This window comes from Echeneis naucrates, chromosome 5 (assembly GCF_900963305.1).
Source record: "Echeneis naucrates chromosome 5, fEcheNa1.1, whole genome shotgun sequence".
Lineage (NCBI taxonomy): Eukaryota > Metazoa > Chordata > Actinopteri > Carangiformes > Echeneidae > Echeneis > Echeneis naucrates.
This window is the reverse complement of record NC_042515.1, coordinates 4,753,571-4,772,356: the sequence shown is the minus strand read 5'-3', so window position 1 is coordinate 4,772,356 and position 18,786 is coordinate 4,753,571. Positions and strand designations below refer to the sequence as shown.

General features: G+C 42.7%; 1 protein-coding gene across 2 annotated transcripts in view; it reads right to left on the bottom strand.

The window, feature by feature from the left end:
* igsf21a (immunoglobin superfamily, member 21a) overlaps window positions 1–18,786 on the bottom strand; it is a 148,973-nt gene that overhangs the window by 62,697 nt on the left and 67,490 nt on the right. For both annotated transcript variants that reach the window (XM_029502707.1, XM_029502706.1), the window contains exon 3: window positions 4,250–4,371. In XM_029502707.1, the coding sequence (XP_029358567.1) occupies window positions 4,250–4,371 (122 nt within the window). The remainder of the gene's footprint in view (window positions 1–4,249; window positions 4,372–18,786) is intronic.

Sequence of the window (18,786 nt, the reverse complement as noted above, 5' to 3'; positions counted from 1 at the left end):
CCCCAACTGTGCAGTGACCAACGTTAGCAGCACACCGGCCGAGGTTTGGCCAGAGACTTCTCCATGGGCACCTCGTCTATGAAATTTTAAGGCCAAACAGATTATTTTTCGATCACCTTCACCTGCCAGGCTCCCTCAGTAATGCACACTAGACAAAAAGCAATTTAGAGGCGATGGGCATTTGGGACACATCCCTTTGTCAACAAAGCACAAAATTTTGCTACAGATTTTTTTTTTCGGTGCTCAATGTCAATTAAATTGTTCAGCACTCGGCAGCACCGGTGGGTTTGAACGTCGTACACATTGTTTCGTTTGCGGCGCAGGGTTGGAGGAGAGCGAGATGGCGACAGATGGAAAATATCAAAGAATACTATGCAAATTAAACTAATGTTTTGTAATTTGTCTCCACTCTCTAGAATGACAAACAGTGTTCTTTTATTTGAGAGCACCAACGATTGGATAACAACATTCATCAGAGCTAATTGGCTTGTAAATGAAAATACCAGGATTACGTTAAAGGAGCAGGGTCACGATGTTGACAGCATTAAATCTGAAGGAAATTATTTGATTGAAAATAGGAGACAAAGACTGACTGACTCTTTGTACAATCACTGTGGACACTAGAGGGCTTTATCATATTAATGTTTTGGAGCTTGTCTGAAATGAATGAAACTGTTGTTCTAAGCCGGTTCTAGAACGGCGGCATTGTGGTTCGGTTCGGTTTGGATGTTCTCCCCATGTCTGCCTGGGTTTCTTCTGGGAACTCCGGTTCGGGCACTTCCTCCCATCGTGCCAAGACATCATGTTTGGGTTACTTGGTGACTCTAAATTGTCTGTAGGTCTGAGTGTGAGTTTAAAATTCATGGGTTTCAAATAGTGTCAGAAACAGAGCGCTAAAACTATTTGACTACCAAATTCTCATCCACTTTTGGCCTCGACCTTTAACCAGCAACTTTTGAAAGTTCTGTCAAACGAAAACGAAACAAAATAAAAATAAACCAGAGCAGAACTCTATGCCATCAGCCACAACAACCTTCTTCTACAAGGTTCAGCCAAAGGTTCATTAGAGGTAAAATATGCAAGTTCTGGAGCTCAAGCTGGCCCGACTGAGGCTTAAGACTAAACCACCTCTTCCCAACGCTTAGCTAACACAGGAATTTGGCATTACCCTTGAAATCTTCTATCCAATAATACTACTTTTAAGCCTCGGTGTGAAAGGGGTTGTGGTCTAAAAGTACGCTTCCCAAATTGATTAAAAGCTGTGAGGTCCCACCCCTGAACCTTTAACTTCAGCATAGAAAAATGAGCCTCTCAAAAACTTTAAAGGGGAATGCATTATCAGGCTGTTCAATGAGACTGAGTCACAGAAGCCTTTAGCAACTGTTCTCCATATCCAGATACGTTTAATTTCAACTAAAAAATATTAGAAAAACTAGAACTGCAGAGTCATACTTGCATGCCTTTGCCAACTAGCTTCTGTTAATTAGCGTGTCGGTTCTTCAGTGAAGGCCAGAAAAGTTTTTTATGTTTTTTTTTTTTTTTCCTTTGGTTCATTTTGTTTTAATCACAGTCAGTTAATCTAAAAGTCCAAGTAAACGTTGGAGCGAAAGTCCCAGGAGGCGTTACTGAGGCATCTTGTTCACAAGAATGTGACGGCTGCATGTGGGCAGATGGACAGACGACCCGAAAACATTCCACAATCGGCCACGGCGGCAGAAAAAGTTACGTGCTGTAGCCGTATTGGATAAGTCAATGTTATATGGGAGATTTCATACATCATTAACATGGATAATAAGCCATATCACTCACACACACGTACAAACATTTGTTTGTGTAGAGTATCATTGCTGTCAGCAGATGCTGCGGTGACAACAGGCCAAAGGCAGGTAGAGCATTAGTTCCAATGGTAGAGATAAGTCATCTGTAAAACAAAATAGGTTGTTTGCCATCGGCTGACTTGAAATGTCTCAAAGCATCCTTTTGCCTGTTTAACAAAAGAAAAGACGTGTAGCTGGTTGAAAAGACACCAGCGTTGACTATCAGCAGGAGGCAGGATGTGAACAGTCTCCTGCATCAGCGTCAGTAAAATAATACAAAAGTGTCCCGCCATCAACTACAATCAGCTGCAAGTTGTTCCGCGCTATAACAGAACCTCACTACTTAGTGATCGCTCGCACAATCACTGTCTGCATGTGAAATAGTTCGTTTTCGGCCACTTCACACGAAGAAATATAACAATATCTAATATCTAATCTGTTATGATGCGTTTGAGGATCTTTTGAAGGAGAGACCTGCAGATTCCTGGGCCTGTGATTTGATCTTAAATACGCAAGGTCCTTAAAACCTTAAGTGTCATCAGCAGCATGTAAAATCTGCTAATCTACACGTTGGCACAGGAATATAAAGAAACTAACAGCTGCTTCCATCCTTTGAAAGATTCTGACTAATAGCTGTCACAACCAGACAAGACTAGGTCGCCTTAATTGAAGTCAATATCAGTGTCATTTCCGAAACGGCCTAATAACTGAAAGACAGCACGGATGGAGAAATAATACCTCTATTATTGTTACTGTATTACAGCGTGATAATCTCACACTGCTGGGAGAAAAACTGGAAGGGAAAAAAAAAAAAAAAAAAAAAAAGGTGGGAAGCCAAAAATATAGTTTTCTAAATAAATGCTGCGAGTTTATAAAAGATGCAGAATTCTGAAGCATTCATTCTGGTCGTACAAGTGGATTTGTGAGACTGCGAAGGCTTTGTGCACAAGATTTAGCATTCTTAAGTGGCATTGAGAGATTATGACGGGAAAAGAAACGCGGGGTTTCTTTTGCATTTCTTGGCTGTGCTGAGCCTCTGTGTAACACCATGAAAGCGGGATTGTAACTTGACTGGAGTAGAGGTGTGACTGTGGCAGGGCTCCACGTTCTTCTCCGGTTAACTAACACAGGCTAAGCATTCTGATGCGGATCTGGATACAGGTCAGTGCAGGTGGCATTCTGGTTCATTTGAAATCCCCCCCGTCTCGCTTCCCTCCCTTCGGTGTGCTGTGGCAGTCTTTTACTCACTTCCACTCCCCATTTGTGTGTGTGCATGTGTCCATGCACGGGAAGGCGTGTGCGCGTGTGGTGGCCATGTTTGTGTGAGCATCCGTATTTCCATGTCTGCGATTGTGTGAGCATGTACGCCGTCCCGTTGTGATGATGCCTGCTTTCCCAAAGGGGTAGTAGGATTGTCCAGATAAATCATCCTCAGCTGGGCAGCCACAGCACACATGGGAAAAGAGAAGGGGATAAAAATACAAAGGGGTACAAACGTGCATGAGGCGAATCTCAGAAAAGCAGCCGGATAAAGACGAGATGGAAAGGAATGATAAAAGCAGGATTATGGCATTAATAAGGACGCAAAGTGTAATGCATTCCAGTTCTAAAAGGGAGTCGTAGTCGTGCCACGTATGGCCAGTGCTTGTCGCGTGCTGCTGAGCGCTCACAAAGGGATATCTGCAGTAGGAGGAGCACCGGAGCAGAGGGAGTAAGAAATGAGGAGAAGGGGCAGACAGCTGCCAGCCATATTGTTGGGGCCTGGGGTAAAAGCAGACGGCCCCCAGGACGCCTTGAACGTGTAATCAGGCCAACTGGAGCCAGATGACTCCCCACCCTCTTTCCACTCTTCCTCCAATCCCTGCCCTCTCTATCTCTCTCAGTAAAAACCTGTTAATGCACACACAGCGGGGTATGTACACATCAGATCGCTGAGACTTGAGACGGGGCTGAGGCAATTCTCCACACGTTCACCTGTGTGATAAAGTTCCCGAGCCAGGCCGTGCTACCTGGGGGCGTTTGCACCGCCGTGGCTGAAATAGGCAACTGGGCCGGGCCAGATGTTAGCTAAATCTTTCACACTGAACTCTTTATCCTGAGCAGAGTTGCTGATTGGAGGTTTGCTACCACCTCCTGTCCTGAAATAACGCACTGAACCCCGTCACCCGGTCGTTCCAGTCGGGCCTGGGCCGACCAACAACAGATGGCTGGGAATGAAGTTGTGTTGCATCGAACAGGAGTTCATCTCGGTGCATCCGCTATCAAAGCATCGAGAAGGAGTTTGATTTGATTACACAGTGAGTTTAGACTTTGTATATTCCCCGATGCTGCAAAGCCAAATGAGCAGAAGCAGCGCCAGAAACACACACAAGAAGAGTTAAACAAGGAAGTAATCTCACTTTAAATGAAAGTTAATTAATTTTGAGGCTCACCGGACAGTCGATTGGTACACAAGGTCTTCACGTCTGCGGTAATCCTCCATGTGAGAGTAATTGGTATTAAACATAGCATCATAGGTGAAGATTTTCTGCTTGATGGTACCTCCATCTGTGACCTGTGAAGCAAAAAGAGAGAGCCTTAATAATATCATTCCTCTAATGATGGATGGGACAGGGCCTATCTTTCTGCCCCGAGAGCTTCTCCTACGCACAAACGGTTGTCTCGCGGCCCTGTTGTGTAGATAGTACTCCTGCTTGCAATTACCTCATTGATTCATTTGCAGCCATGATAAGCGCATTCCTTATGATGCCTTAAAGCGAGAGATTGAAAACCCGCTGACATGATAATATCAGCGAGACAGTCAGACGGCTGCCGGTTTATGTTCGCGCACATGCAGTTAAGTCTTAATGAAGACTGACGCGGGAAGGTGTTATGTATGTGTCAAGCAGTCTGCTTTCTGCAGAGGTAATGGCTCATGACGAGATACTGCAGAGGTAGGAGGATACGATATTTAAAACACTGGTCTCGTCTTTTTTTTTTTTCTGTGCATGGTAGATGATGGAGTAGTTCTTTCCTTCCTAATATTCACAGGAGTGTTAAAGTCACTTAGCATTTGAGTGACGGTGATTTCTCGTCTCTTCAGAAGCCACAGACAGCCATAAAGGAAAAAAGGGTGACAGGATTTTAATGGTGCCACTAATGCTGCTTTGAAGAAGGAAATTGCTGGTGGGCCAGGGATCCTTCTTCCCTTTGCCAGGGAAGATTCTATCTTTCTGATCCCATCCAATCCCCTCTGTGAGGTAAACAACGTCAAAGCAGTTCATGATTAGTCCATGTGTAATGTATACGTGGCCTCATGGAGAGACTGAGGTAAATTGTCTCTCTGCGGTTATTTGATATTGTTCCCCGTGAATGTGGGGTAACTCATATAGCCTCTTGGATGGAGGGAAAGCATACTGCTTCAGGCTTAGCTTGCTAAATACTGCTACACAGGGAGCCCACAATGTTCAAACTTTGAGAGGCGAGGATGTTAATCTGTCGAACTTCACCTAATGATAGGAAGAGTTTTAACAGATTTAAAATACTAAAGGTCAAGACGCTTCCTTGCTTGATTTGTTGTTAGGTTTTTTGTTAAAGTATTCCTCCACATGAGGATATGATTTTAGCTTTTTTTTTTTTTTTTTTTTTAGTTTTGACACAATTAGGCGTAAAGAAGTTTTGGCATCCTTGTTGAGGACCTGAGAGCATTGTGGCCATCTGTTCACTTTTAATTTGAGTTCAGGGGGTGAAGACAGGGAACAACGCTGCGGCTTCGTTCCGAGCAACGGAACACGGAGAGGCAACAGGGAAAAAGGTCAGCTTCTAAAAGCAAAGCCGTGTTTGAAAATTGTGCTTTCCAACCACCCTGACTTGCCCTCCCATTGCAGTTACAGAAATGGACCTTTTAAAAACATCACCGACGGGAGTCAAGAGACTTTTCTGCCTGACATGGTATAACGTCGTATGAGAAAACGTGTGTGCAGATCTGAAAAAGAATACCACACCAAACTTCTTCAGATGTAATTTACCCAGCTAGGCAGTACACTTAAAGTGGATTTATAATGAAACATCACACAAAGTGATATCCATTACAGATTTGCTCAGCATGCAGGAAGCATTTATGATGACACACTATGCAGCAAAACATTGACATCGGAAAGGTTCAGTTTCAGGTACTTGACTCACAAGAGCACTTGTGAGACACAGTCAAATGCTTTTCTATTCTACAAAGGAATTCTCCTCATTTCTATTTGCAAACTTCACAAACATATCTGTTGGCATCCCTGTCAGTACCTGAATAGTTAGTGAGGGTTTGGTGGGGGGGGTCACACCATGATACTCATCATTGCAAAAGCTGCAGGACAGCCAAGATGTTTTTTTTTTTTTTTTTTTTTTATTTACATGAACGTGCACACGTGTTGGCAAGGACACGTGACAAAATCAGCAGCATCCCTTCACGTGACCTGAAGCAGCCGCTGAAGTGTTCAACGCTCCAGGCCAAAGAGGCTGCGTGATTTTACATCTGGCACAGAGGCATTTAATCAATTCCGGGTTGACATCTTGATATTTTAGCCCATTAGCACCAAACAGTGACTCACCTTGTTAGCATATCTCAACAACATGTTTATACATTTTATTCCAAAACAGTTTGTAGTACTTAGTTTTGTTATATGAGGGGGAAAAAAAGACATTGAGGGTGTTGCTGCAAAGAAAAACAGAAAAAGGTCTAGTTCAGATGGCATGATGGCCTTTTGGTCAGGAAATTATGCAAACCTTCCAAAGGACTGAGTTGTGTGTGTGTTTGTGAGCTAAATTTGACTAAATACAATGACCTTTGAATTATGGCAGCTTTTATTTCACCGAAGCAGACACTTTGGATGCTGGAGTTTTCTGAAAAACACAACCAAACACGTACAGTAATAGTCTCCAGGATGTATCCTGTCATTCACTCCTCCAAAGGATACCACTGAGAGCAATTCAAACTACATTACCACAATCTAGGCAAAAAAAAGAAAAAGGGGGAATATATCAGCGCCCAGTTGCCAGGAGGTTTCCTGAAAGTGCAGTGGAAAAGCAAAGCACGGAAGATGCACTGAACAAGGATGCAATTGCTTGTGGATTATCTCTTCAAAAGGAATTTTAAATTTGTTTTTTTTTTCCTAATTTTATTTCTTCAATCATTAGTTCTAATTAAATGCACAGTCATACATAGGACTGCCTCTAAATATTCACATTATCAGTGTTTCAAAGGCGTCATTTGGAGGAAACGAAGAAGACACAAGTGTGCTTATTTACACATATCGCCAAGCACAGGCGTTTAAAATCCCTGCAAGGAAGCTCACCTCCCCTCTGTCCAAACACATGGGAGTTGACTTTAGAGTTACAAGGCTTCATAAGCCGATGGGAGAATTCTCTGTTGGCCCCGAAGTACTGAGGTGAGTTGGAGACATTTTCTACCATCTCCTCTTTCACAATCCATCTAATCCAACAAGCATTACAATCGCTTCCATCCACCCCCCGACAAACCCGCTGGATAATGCAGGTGTCAGATTTCTGGTTGTCTGGAAGCCACAAGGACCAGAGAGGAGGATTTCTGCCTCAGATGGGTCATCTCTGGGGCACCTGCTCTTTATCTATCCCTCCTTAATGATTTCAACTCTTAATTAAGGCTGAACTGAAAACCCCTGTGTGATAAATCTGACCGACTCTCCCTATGGCCACAAGGGGACCCGTTTGTGGAATAAATGACTGACTATGGTAGGAATAAGAACAGTGAGCACGGAGCGAGTGAGAGACTAAAAAGAGAACCAAACTGTGCCAAAATGGCTATATAAGAGCAAGGCCAAGAGAGAGATGACGACGCTTTGATTGCGGAAAAGCACCATGGGGGAAGCAGAGCTTTGCTACGGACTCCTTTGTCGAATCCGGGCCATGCAATGCATACGAGGCTCAAAGGCAGCAAAAACCTCTCCAACTCTCTGTCATCGGGAGATACGAAAAGACAGGCATAGGTGGTAGAGCGTCAAATGCACCTCCCTTGTCTGCAATGTGGCAGATAGTGCGTATTGGCTGAGGGAGCAGCCGGCAGGCAAGAGAGGCATCTGCGACAGGTAGCTGACAATGGTCTGAGTTTGAGGGCGCTCAAAATCCGGGTCCTGTGCTTCTCTGGAGATGAGAAAACAACAGAAGGATGGAGCGCCGCATCCTGCATGTTGGCCAGTCGGATGAGCGGACTCTCTTGTGATGCTCAGGGTCAGATTAGGACTGGGTCTGAGGGGTTAACCAAAGCCCTCTTCCTGCTGCCCGTCTGGGGCAGACCTATTTATAGGCTGCAGCTGCATCAGCAGCCACTGGAGGAAATTCAGCTAACGCACTGCAGGCCAACTGTGAGAGATTCAACCTGAATCCTGCTTCATAATTTCAAGCTAAAGTCAGGAAATCACTGGAGAAATTCCTTTATCGTTATATTTTTCCAGACTACTTAAAATGAGAGATGAAATATCAAATGTGTGTCGTTTCCCAATATACGCTAATCTAAGATATGTGGGACCTCCTGGGGTTTAATGTTATGCAAAGACAGGGTTGAGCAAAAGCACAGTGTTCTTCACATGGTCTCTAATAAGTAGATGATAAAGGTTTTTCATTTTAATTCACATTTCCCCCGCACTTCTTTGTGATCCAAATCTATAAGTCTGACACTTCCATAAGATGGACAGCAGCGAGGCTCTCACATAATGTCCTAATGAGATTACTTCCCATTCAGCCTCTCATTGAAAGACTTAGACAAGCGGCGACAAAGGAGATGATCAGAGCATTGTCGTGGGCTGGCTTGGAACTTTCCTTCATATCCATGCTAATTTGCCTAATAATATTATTTAACTGAGTGTCTTTTTGAAGCAGGGCGGAATCGTTCTGACACATTTGTCTTTTTTTTTTTTTTTTTTGTAGAAATGTGACAGCTGATGTGAGCAAAAATGTATGTAAGTCCAGACGGAGTAGAACAGAAAGTGTTTAAATCAAGGCTTTCTTATTTCGAATGCATACTTCTGTATCAATGAAAGTGGTATATTACATAATTATACTACTATTACTACTAAGATTCAGTTTTTAATATCCCTTCCTCCATTTTCTTCCACAGCACAGAACTGTAATTTGTTGTCACTACTATAATGGAAGTGAAATGATGGAGCGTACGGGGTCTTTAATGATAACATGTTCAATATGTTAACTGATACACATAGATGGCCATAAAATGCACAGCAGGCAAAGATGGAAAACATTGGACATAAATGGAAAGATAACAATCATTGGTAGTAGAGCACTGAGGCTTTCCATTAGATTCAACGGTACAACAAACCATCTCCATGGTACTAAGCTACTGTAACAAACAAGAAGAAAACAGCGATGCACTCAGAGAGTTAAGGGAGTGCAGAGGTACAGCAATAACACACCATGCGTCAGTGAGGTAAGAGCTGGAATTCCCTGCCGTTGCTTTTATGGGGCGCAAAGCGTGATAAAGTAGAGCCAATATGGGCAAAAGTGTTGCAAAAGCACTGCTGCAAACAAAAAAAAAAAAAAGAAAGAAAGAAAGAAAAAAGTGCAATAAACCAAACTAAGTAGGATGTGGCAGGATAAAAGCACATCATGTATTAACTTTATTAGTCTGCAGCACTTTGAGCTGCCAAGTGTTACCAGGCGAAATGCTGAGGTGTTGATGCCGCAGCTCGGTCTGCTGACCGGGGATGTCGGTAAGTGATGGCGGCGTCTGTCCGTGTGTTGTGTTAATGGTGATCTTTCAGGGACCTGATCTTGTGTGCAGCACCGGTGGCTCCGACTCTGAACCTGCGCATTTACAGCTCAGAGTGCTGCCACTCGGAGACAGACCGCTGACTGACAGAGGACTTCAGGCTGCACTTTATTCTTCAAATGACAGAATCATCTCCTGTCTCTGTCTGTCACCGCGCTCGGTGAGATCACCTCAGCTGATACAGACCGGCTAGCTGACTGATGATGCGGACGCCTGCAGTAAATTTGATGCTCAGTGTGGCTAACTCAACTGGATACTGAATTTGTGTTTGTTTTAGCAGCGACGCAAAGTTCATCAACAATCTTATTTTTGGAAAATTCCTACATATACATATGTATGTATAGGAATGGTGATTAATTCACAGCTACCCTGTGATTACTCTGATTGAATATTTGAGCTGTTTGACAGCCCGTTTATATATAATGATAAAATTCGAGACTATTATTGTTCCTCAAAATAAAGACCTACTGTATTCTCAAAGTATTTGTCTTTGAAATGTTAATATGGATCCGGCAATATGACAATTTTCAGTTCAGCAAAAAAGCTTACTAATCAGGAGGTTTTGTGTGGGGGTCTTCATTATGACATGTTTTCAATCAGCGCCATTGTCTATATGCTCACACAGGCTGAAGGAGGTCGACATCATTTCAGGCAGCTTTTTTTTTTTTTTTTTGCCCTGGCCTGCTGCGAGTGTCACATGCTCCCACTCTGCTGTCAGGCATTTTTCATTCCAATCTGACAAAGTACAAACAGGTCGTGATTGGCTGCTGCTGGAGCTGCCAGGTTACATACCAGGATTAGAGCCGGGCTTCATGAAAAAGCACGCCACTGACAGGGACGAACCAGCTGCATTCAGCTGGACCCTGAAGGTAAGCGGGGTGAGGGTCAGGCGTAGCCGGGGTATAAATTCAGGCAGTTAGCATTATGCAAGCGTGTTATCTAAAGCTATCTGAGACAAGGCCATCCAGAGATGGTTATTATAGCTGTCATTCTGAGGGAGACAGGCTGTCTGTGGGCCGACAGCGAGGAGGTGATGAGATCAAAGCGGGTCAGACTTGTTGGAGACTGCTGAACTATTTATTGGTTATTATATAGTAAGGATGTATAGCCGTGCCCGGACTACCGTTAAGCACATTTTAGTGTATGGATACATACATATATATATATGTATATTAAAAAATAGCACAACAATAAAAAAAAAGCTGAAACAGCTTTTTCTGGATGAAATGAAATGAGTTCATTTGGATGCATGACTGACGAGGGCAGTTCTTCAGACACGAAGAATACCTTGGAAAGGACACCTCATCCTGCTCAACAAGCTGCCATTCAGTAAAGCACTTCAAACTAAATGGCTCAATGAGGCACATTAGCAAACAGTAGAAAAAAAAAAAAGGTTGATCTGGGAAGCAATGTTCATTATTTTGATAGTGTCGTGCAGGAATCCTGCTTAGGATTTTGGGCCCCATGGGATTGGCCAAAATGGATTACTGCGGATATTAATTCAAAATATTCCATATTCAAATTCACCATTTGATACGAGATCAACTCATTTATTCATTCATCTTCTACCGCATCACAGAGGTGCTGGAGCTTCATCCCGGCACACACTGGGCGAGGGGTGGGGTCACCCTGGACAGGTCTCCAGCCCATCACAGGGCCAACACACAGAGACAGACAGAGACCGACAACCACTCACACTCACACTCAGACCTACGGACTGAGTGCGTCTGCTCGGCCCGGCACCAGACGGAAACAACTGATTAATAAAGAAGAGCTCGCTAACAGTTTGCCTGCATTGATTAAAAGTCGACAAAAAGAAGAGTGAACTGTAAACACTCTGAGCTTTATGTTAAGATACTAAATAGGCCGTTTCATTGTGGACTAAGCTCGGACAGTCATTTCTACACACAGGCTGCACCTACCTGTGAAAAAATGGGTGACAGGCTGTCACTCTCTTCTCTTCCTGTTGCCTTTTTTTTTTTTCTTTTCATCTTCTACACTCTCGCTGGATATTTACTTTCAGCTGTGATATTTTATTAATGATGTACAGTTGACTGTTTTCACCTGATGTCCTCATAAGGCCCCTGTCAGCCACAAGCCCCCCATGTGGTTGCCTAATGTCTTAATAATGGCAGCTTACGCAGGGAAATGCCCCCCACATAAGACTGTACAGAGTTATTTACTCTCTGTATTAGCGGAGGATTTTCTCAAACACAAATGAATAGAGAAAAATGAATCAGCAGCGTGACTCTGCAGAAAAGCAGGTATTAAAGCCGAAGCTAAAATAAAGCGTCCAATCATCGAAAGCTTAAAAGGCAGAAACACAATGGAGGGTTGCATAACTTCGGCAATTAGAGACATGTTATGTAATACAATGGCATCAACTACGTATCAAAGGGTTCCATCAAGGACGGCCACGTAATGAGATGCAGCACAGAGGGAAGAACATCATTGTGGGCACTTGTTCTTAATCTGTTTGATCAGTGTGCATTAAGTGAGTCCACGTTCACACCAGCCTTTGAGAGAGTCTTTTACTCTGACGGCTGTCAGAACCTGGGCGAGTACTTTCGGACACAGGGGGAGAAATGAAGAGAAGCATGAAGTGACATGGATGAGGAAAAAATAGAATGGATTATAAAATATGGCTTCCATTAACTCCAGCGACAGGAGGAAAAAAAAGGAAAAAAAAAAGAAAAAGCTCTTCATGAGATGTTGAATTGTAATACACTATGTCTAAGTGTGTTGTATAACACAGCCCGACTGCACCAGCAGTGCCAAGCTTATAAAAGCATACGATGTAGACTTGAATAAAGTTATGTGGTTGAGCGGACAAGCTGAGGTGGACTTTTCCCATCGGGCACTGCTCTCTCAAAAATCGTCGGGAAACAGTTTCTATTACATTATCAGGGAGTGTTTACAAGTAGTGTCTTTGTTGTTAGATTTATCTACTTTACAGAGCCCTCGGTGACAAATCCAATGACTTTTTGGACAAAGGCCCAACCTCGGTGGGCTCTGCAGGTATATTCTTCTTTATATAACTGCTGAAGTTCGGTCCAACAGACCTTTGTCCAACAACATTTGTTTCTATTTTTTTTTTCTTTACATCACAGATGGGTTTTGACTCACAAGGGCACAAGAGTCGGAAAACAGATGGTCTTAAAAGACATTAGGGCCACAGTGGACATAACAACTCTGCATATGTTTGCAGCTCCACAGTTCTCTAACTCCCTCTTTTTTTTTGGATTCCTTATCCTCCCCTTTATTGGAGCCACCATCTGCATCTGCTGGTTGATGGATATATGGGGACTATTATTCAAGGCATAAATCATCAAGCGGGTCGTAAGCAAACAACAGAATGCTGAATTTGGCAGAATGCTAAAATAGACAAAAGGTTTTTGTATTCTTCATAAATTTTAGGAGTAAGTCTATTATGATAAAGCATTTTCTGTCTTGATACTGTGAGAAAATTCATCACCGGAGCAGCGCGCTGACAGAAATTGGTTGAAAGCAGGAATTCACATTGGGATTACAAGGAATATCTTCCCAAATGATTGATTTTACCTGCGAATGGCGGGTTCTTCACACTCGGTCTGTCGGCACAGTTCACGATGGATAAAAGCATTTTAGAAATGTTGTTGTATGTAAATGTTGAAAATGGTTATGGAGATTGTGTGTATATATATATATATTTTTTTTTTTTTTTTTTGAGCAAATCCACAGGCTGTGTATTTAAGTTGGTTGGAAACATTTATCAGTGTGTACAGAGCAGCATAGGGCTCATTTCATGCTTAAATACAAAATTCTAATCCTTAATGTTGCACGGGCCCTTTTTTCCCAATTTTAATAAGACATGCTTGAGTTAAACTAAAGAACAGACAGTGGCTCATATTATTTATTCCTAATGCCTGTTTCCAGGGTGATTCTGTCTCGTCATTCAGCTTCACTAGATACTAGACACTCAGTAACAACCCCCCCCTCCAAAAAAAAAAAAAAAAAAAACAACAACAAGAAAATCTAATTCAATTTTAAATGCTTTTATGTTTCTCATTTACTAATCTCATGTTCTGCTGCTTATCTTTGTTGTCTTGACAGGATTTGATGGCGGCATGATAGCCTTCATAGTACCCAAACATTGACTTTAACTTTAGCATAATACTGCAGGTCCATGATGACAACGTTAACTAAGCATCAAAACACTGCTAATATTGAAGCGTTATGAGTATAAAACCTCTTTCCAGACATCTGTTGTACTGCCCCCAGTGACCCATGTTGATTTATGATATTTCAAACTGCAACTCTAATTAGCGTACAACTGTCCTCTCTGTGATACTTCTCACCTTTAATTCTTTCCAGCTTCCGTCCCAGCGTGACCAGATCCCAACTCACCAGCTGTGGGACACCAATGCATCGAGGTGCTTAAAAAAAATTTAAATAATCATTTCCATTCTGTGGCTTAGCTGATAACATTTCTATGCTTTGCTGTCTGGTTTATTCAGGAGCACATAACAGACTACGGAAATAAAAACTAAAATATATTTTATTTAAACAGGAAACATCGTAAGCATGCCGCTTTAATGCTATTTCCCAGTTACTTTCAGGTGAACACATCCGACCAAACTGTCAAACAGAGTGGACCGTCAAGGCTACGATTGTTCTTTGAGTATAGTGCTTCAAAGTGCTTTAAAAGGGTATGGCCTGTCAGTATTTTGTCCATCACCAGATAACAATAACACAACCTCAGCACAGCTCCTAACACCAGAGCAAGCACTTAAATGTTGTAGCAGAACAATACACTTAACCACATATTCGGGCAGAACACGCGCTGGAGTTAGCTACATAGCGCCTGGACTGGTTTTCTTAGCGAAACATTGCTGCAAAACATTGGTTACAATAAGAGCTCATCTCACTCAGCTCAGAATCACAGAGACAACAGAAATGCTTTCAGAAATGTTGAAGCTGCGCTTCCTCTTTTGAAGGACCTGCCCGAAAGCCATTTGATAAATGCCAGATTTTCAAACAGGCTTTTTAAAAACTAACAATGCGGGACAGCGTCTCAATTTGCAGGACGTGTGAAAAGCAATGGAACATCTAGTCACCATACCTGCTCTGTTCACACTCGACCCAAGCATCTATACTTGAAAACGAGAGCTGTTTACCTCACAAGGGGTGACCTGATGATTCTCAAATCAGGTGCTAATTAGCATCACTGACAGTGAGAAGAAGGCAGCTGGAGTAAAGGAGAAAAAAAAATCTCAGGGATAATTATTTTAGCAAAATCCAAATAAAGAAATTGTACTTTATTTATTTATTTTGTTTGTTTCCTCTCTTCATCAAAATGCACTCGCTCGCTTCTCATTACCATGAGGTGGTTGTGCTGAATGAAATTTCATGTGTTTTATTTGCATCTAAGTCAGTCTGAGGATGACATTATGGTACGGTAAACACATCCTGCTGGGCAAAACAACAACTCTGTGATTGGACAAAAATGAATCCAATCTTAATATTATCTCAACTTGCACAAAAGGTCAAACTCGAGAGAAGTGCAGGAAATGCAATATAATGTGTCTGTTTGCAGGAAGATCATGCGCTGACAGCAGAAGCCAATTAAGTGCCATAAATGAATCTGCACTACATGTCAACATGTAGTCCCCAGACACACAAACACAGACACACATACGCACAAGCAGTGCTGCCAACCTGCGCGCAGTCACAAACGTGAGCTTGGGATAAATCTCTCTCTCTCTCGAACCATTTAAATTAACAGTAACTGCTCATCTCAAAAATATTAGCAGTAATAACTGTAATATGAAATTATCGCCCTGTGGGAATGTTGACACCAGCTCTGTTGGCATAAAAGGATCTCCAAAGTGAGAGTAAATTGCCTTCCAAAACATCACATTTGGTCCACATTTCCCTGGTGAGGTGTCAAACACCAAAGAGGTAGTGGTCTGATTATACATTGCTCCAAGGGCGAAAACATCTCCCCCTCTTGGCATTGGTGACTGAGTCTGTGTGTGAGTGTGATTGTTAGGAGGTTAAGAACGACGAGACCAAACAACCGTCCTCTTTCGAAGCTTCATCACCCGTTTCATTTGCATACAGGCCAGAGGTTTTTTTTTCTGAGATGATGATGATGATGGCATAGACAGATACAGTGTTTCGTTGCATAGTAGATTTTTACGAAATCAACTGGCTTCATCAATGTACAAGTGATGAACGACAATCAAAACGAAAAGTATTTCAAACTTAACGAACAGCTGAGAATCAGGAGGTGAAGAGGCTGTCTGCATCATTGTTCTCAAAAGTCTCCATCACAACCATTTTAAGCCCTTTATCACACTCGACTACAGCCAAAATCACAATTTTAACATGCAGCTGAGGATGAGCCTCATTTTTTTTTTTTTTTTTTATTTGCTTGGAGCAAAGGCCAGTTAGGCAGTTAGACAGGAATGAAATGGGTCAATCTCATTGGATCAGGCGCTCAAACACACCTCTTGTCCTGATCAACTGGTTCGTGATGAGGAATACTCAGTGGACGTTAAGAGCTTGGGAAATTATGCCCCTGGGTGCCAGAAGTGTATGTCATTGCCTTGCATCATTTTTTTGTTGCTGTGATGGACGTAGACTCCAGACCCAGAGTTCCCCCCTTCAGTGTGTGGCATCTGGACAGAAAGCCTAATCCGACAAGACTTGTGAAACTAGTTGTCTATTTGATCTCTGTCCCCTTTTTCCTCTCGGGCACAATCTCAAGACAATGATTCATCTGCCGGCCTAATGACGAGCACCACATACATTTCAGCAGCATCGGCACAAAGCACTTATCGAGGTAGAGTATCCCTCACAAGCTCCCTCCCTTCATGCTTTTGTTCTCGCTGACCACTCCGGTGTCGATTGAAATATGCAGCCCAAGGAGGTGCATTCATTAGCACAGTTCATCTGAAAGAAAGCCAGCCTTTAGAGCCATCAAAGACAATGGTTTCCAATTAGAGTAAAGAAGCTCGGGGAAAACAATGTGAACATGTCAAGGCATAAATGTTTACTTGCTTGTAGCTGTGGGATAAAAAAAAAAAAGGAACCACAGCTTTGCCAGACAAAGAGGAAAGAGTGCTAGTGCCAATGAGACCTTGTTACCATCTGGAGACTAAAGCAATATAAAGCACGTTTTAAGGCGGTTTTGGTCATCTGTTGAGGGCTGAGGGATTTCATGTCTGCGTGACGAAGCAGCACAAGCTAATGAAGCAGCACACAATAATAACGTGAAGAAGAGGGAGCCGGCTGCAGCAGAAAAGAATCGGCGTCTTCATTCACCGTCTCTCCCTTTCTCTCCCCATCCACGAATCTCCTCTCATTAGTTTGTTTCCTTGTGTCGTGCACATCGCTTCAAGTCTGCTGCAAGCGAGAGCTGTCAGATGCATGTATGTGTGTGTGTGTGGGGGGGGGGGGCGACAACAGAAAAAAAGCAAAACAAACAAACAAACAACAACAACAAAAAAAGCACAGCCTCCTTACCGGGAGGCGTTGGGAAAATACTGTGTACGGTAAAATTATAGACTGCTGCTATTAAAAAAAAAAAAAACAAAAAACCAAACAAGACACCGGGGAAAAACAAAAGTAAGTAAAGTATTTTCCTCTTATCACACAGGGGTTAAGAGCTGAGGTCTATAAATGCAAGTGATGCATTTCTTTTTTGCGGAGGTCAGTGTTAACTGTGTGGAGGGGGGTGCTTAGAACCATTTCCACAGAGCAGAGGCGCTTCGCGAGACCGCCCGGAACATTCCAGCAATGGGTTTTATTATTGTTTTTAACAATCTAACGTGTTTATTGTTTTTAACAATCTAACGTGAGCCGCTCAAAAAGCTTGTCGCTAAAATGCACATTTTGTTCCCTTTGATGGCTCAGAAAAATTAAAAGTTATCGAGGGTCTTAGCTCAGCTAATGTTTACAACCTTTGCTGTGCAATTTAACGTGTCTGCGGTTTAAGACTTCATGTGAATTAGTCGGTGAACTGGACTGAATTAAAATAAGATCGGCTTCAATCCGCAGAGACGCCACACGAATAGGAGGGAATATAAATATTTGATGGATGGATGGCTTATGACACTTTTTCGTTCAGTTGGAAACACCAATAGACATGTTGGGTCACCGCGCGTTGCCAGGATAGTTTCATTGAATCTGGGTTAAGATCTGGGGAATGCAAAGGCGGTACGTTTGTTTTGTTTTTTTTCCCCAAATCACATCATTTTACATACTGATCAAACTGGTCGGCGAGCCCTCGTGCCCTCGCGCTCCGTGAATGAACACGTTGTCATCCTGTGTCTCCCCCCCAACCCAACCACATCTACCCGAATAAAAGAAAGAAAGAATGAAATGAAAGGGAAGTTTTCAATAGCATGCCTTTTCTAGCTTTGAAGATTCCTGACCTTTGTCGGTAGAGAGAGGAAGAGAGGGAAATTTTTAGACATGTTGCTAGGCTTTAAAAGCAAGAGAAATAACATACCGGGGGTCTCTGTATCTTTTGCCAGCCCCACAAGTATTTAGGTTTGATGAGAAAATCTGAAACAAAGAGAGAGCCGCAGGATAGCAGCGTGTGAAAGGGCCCACACAGTCACCTACTTCCACTGAATGGGGAAGCTCGTTGGATGCTGCACGGCATTCTGCATATGCACATCATCGACTGCAGGGGGTGAAACTGGCATGTCGGCACAAATGTGATTCACACAAATGTTCCGAGGCGGGTGAGGAGACTGGAGTCTGCGTTTCAGCCACACAGATTGATCCAATCATATGTTTTTTATCTTTTAAAAACTGTCCCAGTGGAGATGTTTGCAAAAGGCCTGCCAGCATCAGAACACTCTATCAACGCATCGCAGCTGCTTTACAATTCACTTTATCTCTCCGTCACTGTTCTCGGCTCAGTTTATCGGGGAGTTCGTTTGAGCCGTACATTCAGTGCATGCCTCTGCTACTGGGAGAAAATGGCTCGCTTCAGAGATATCTTAACAGCTTTCAAAAGATGTATGAAGAAACCCTCTGACAGATTTATCTAATGTCATAAATTCTAACTGTTTTATGTATCCTTGTCTTTTATGTGCCCATTTGAACGGTGTAATTGGACCAGTAAACAACAAGACACTTTAAATACCTGATCTGCGCTGCATGCGAATCAAGACGTCACCAGATAAT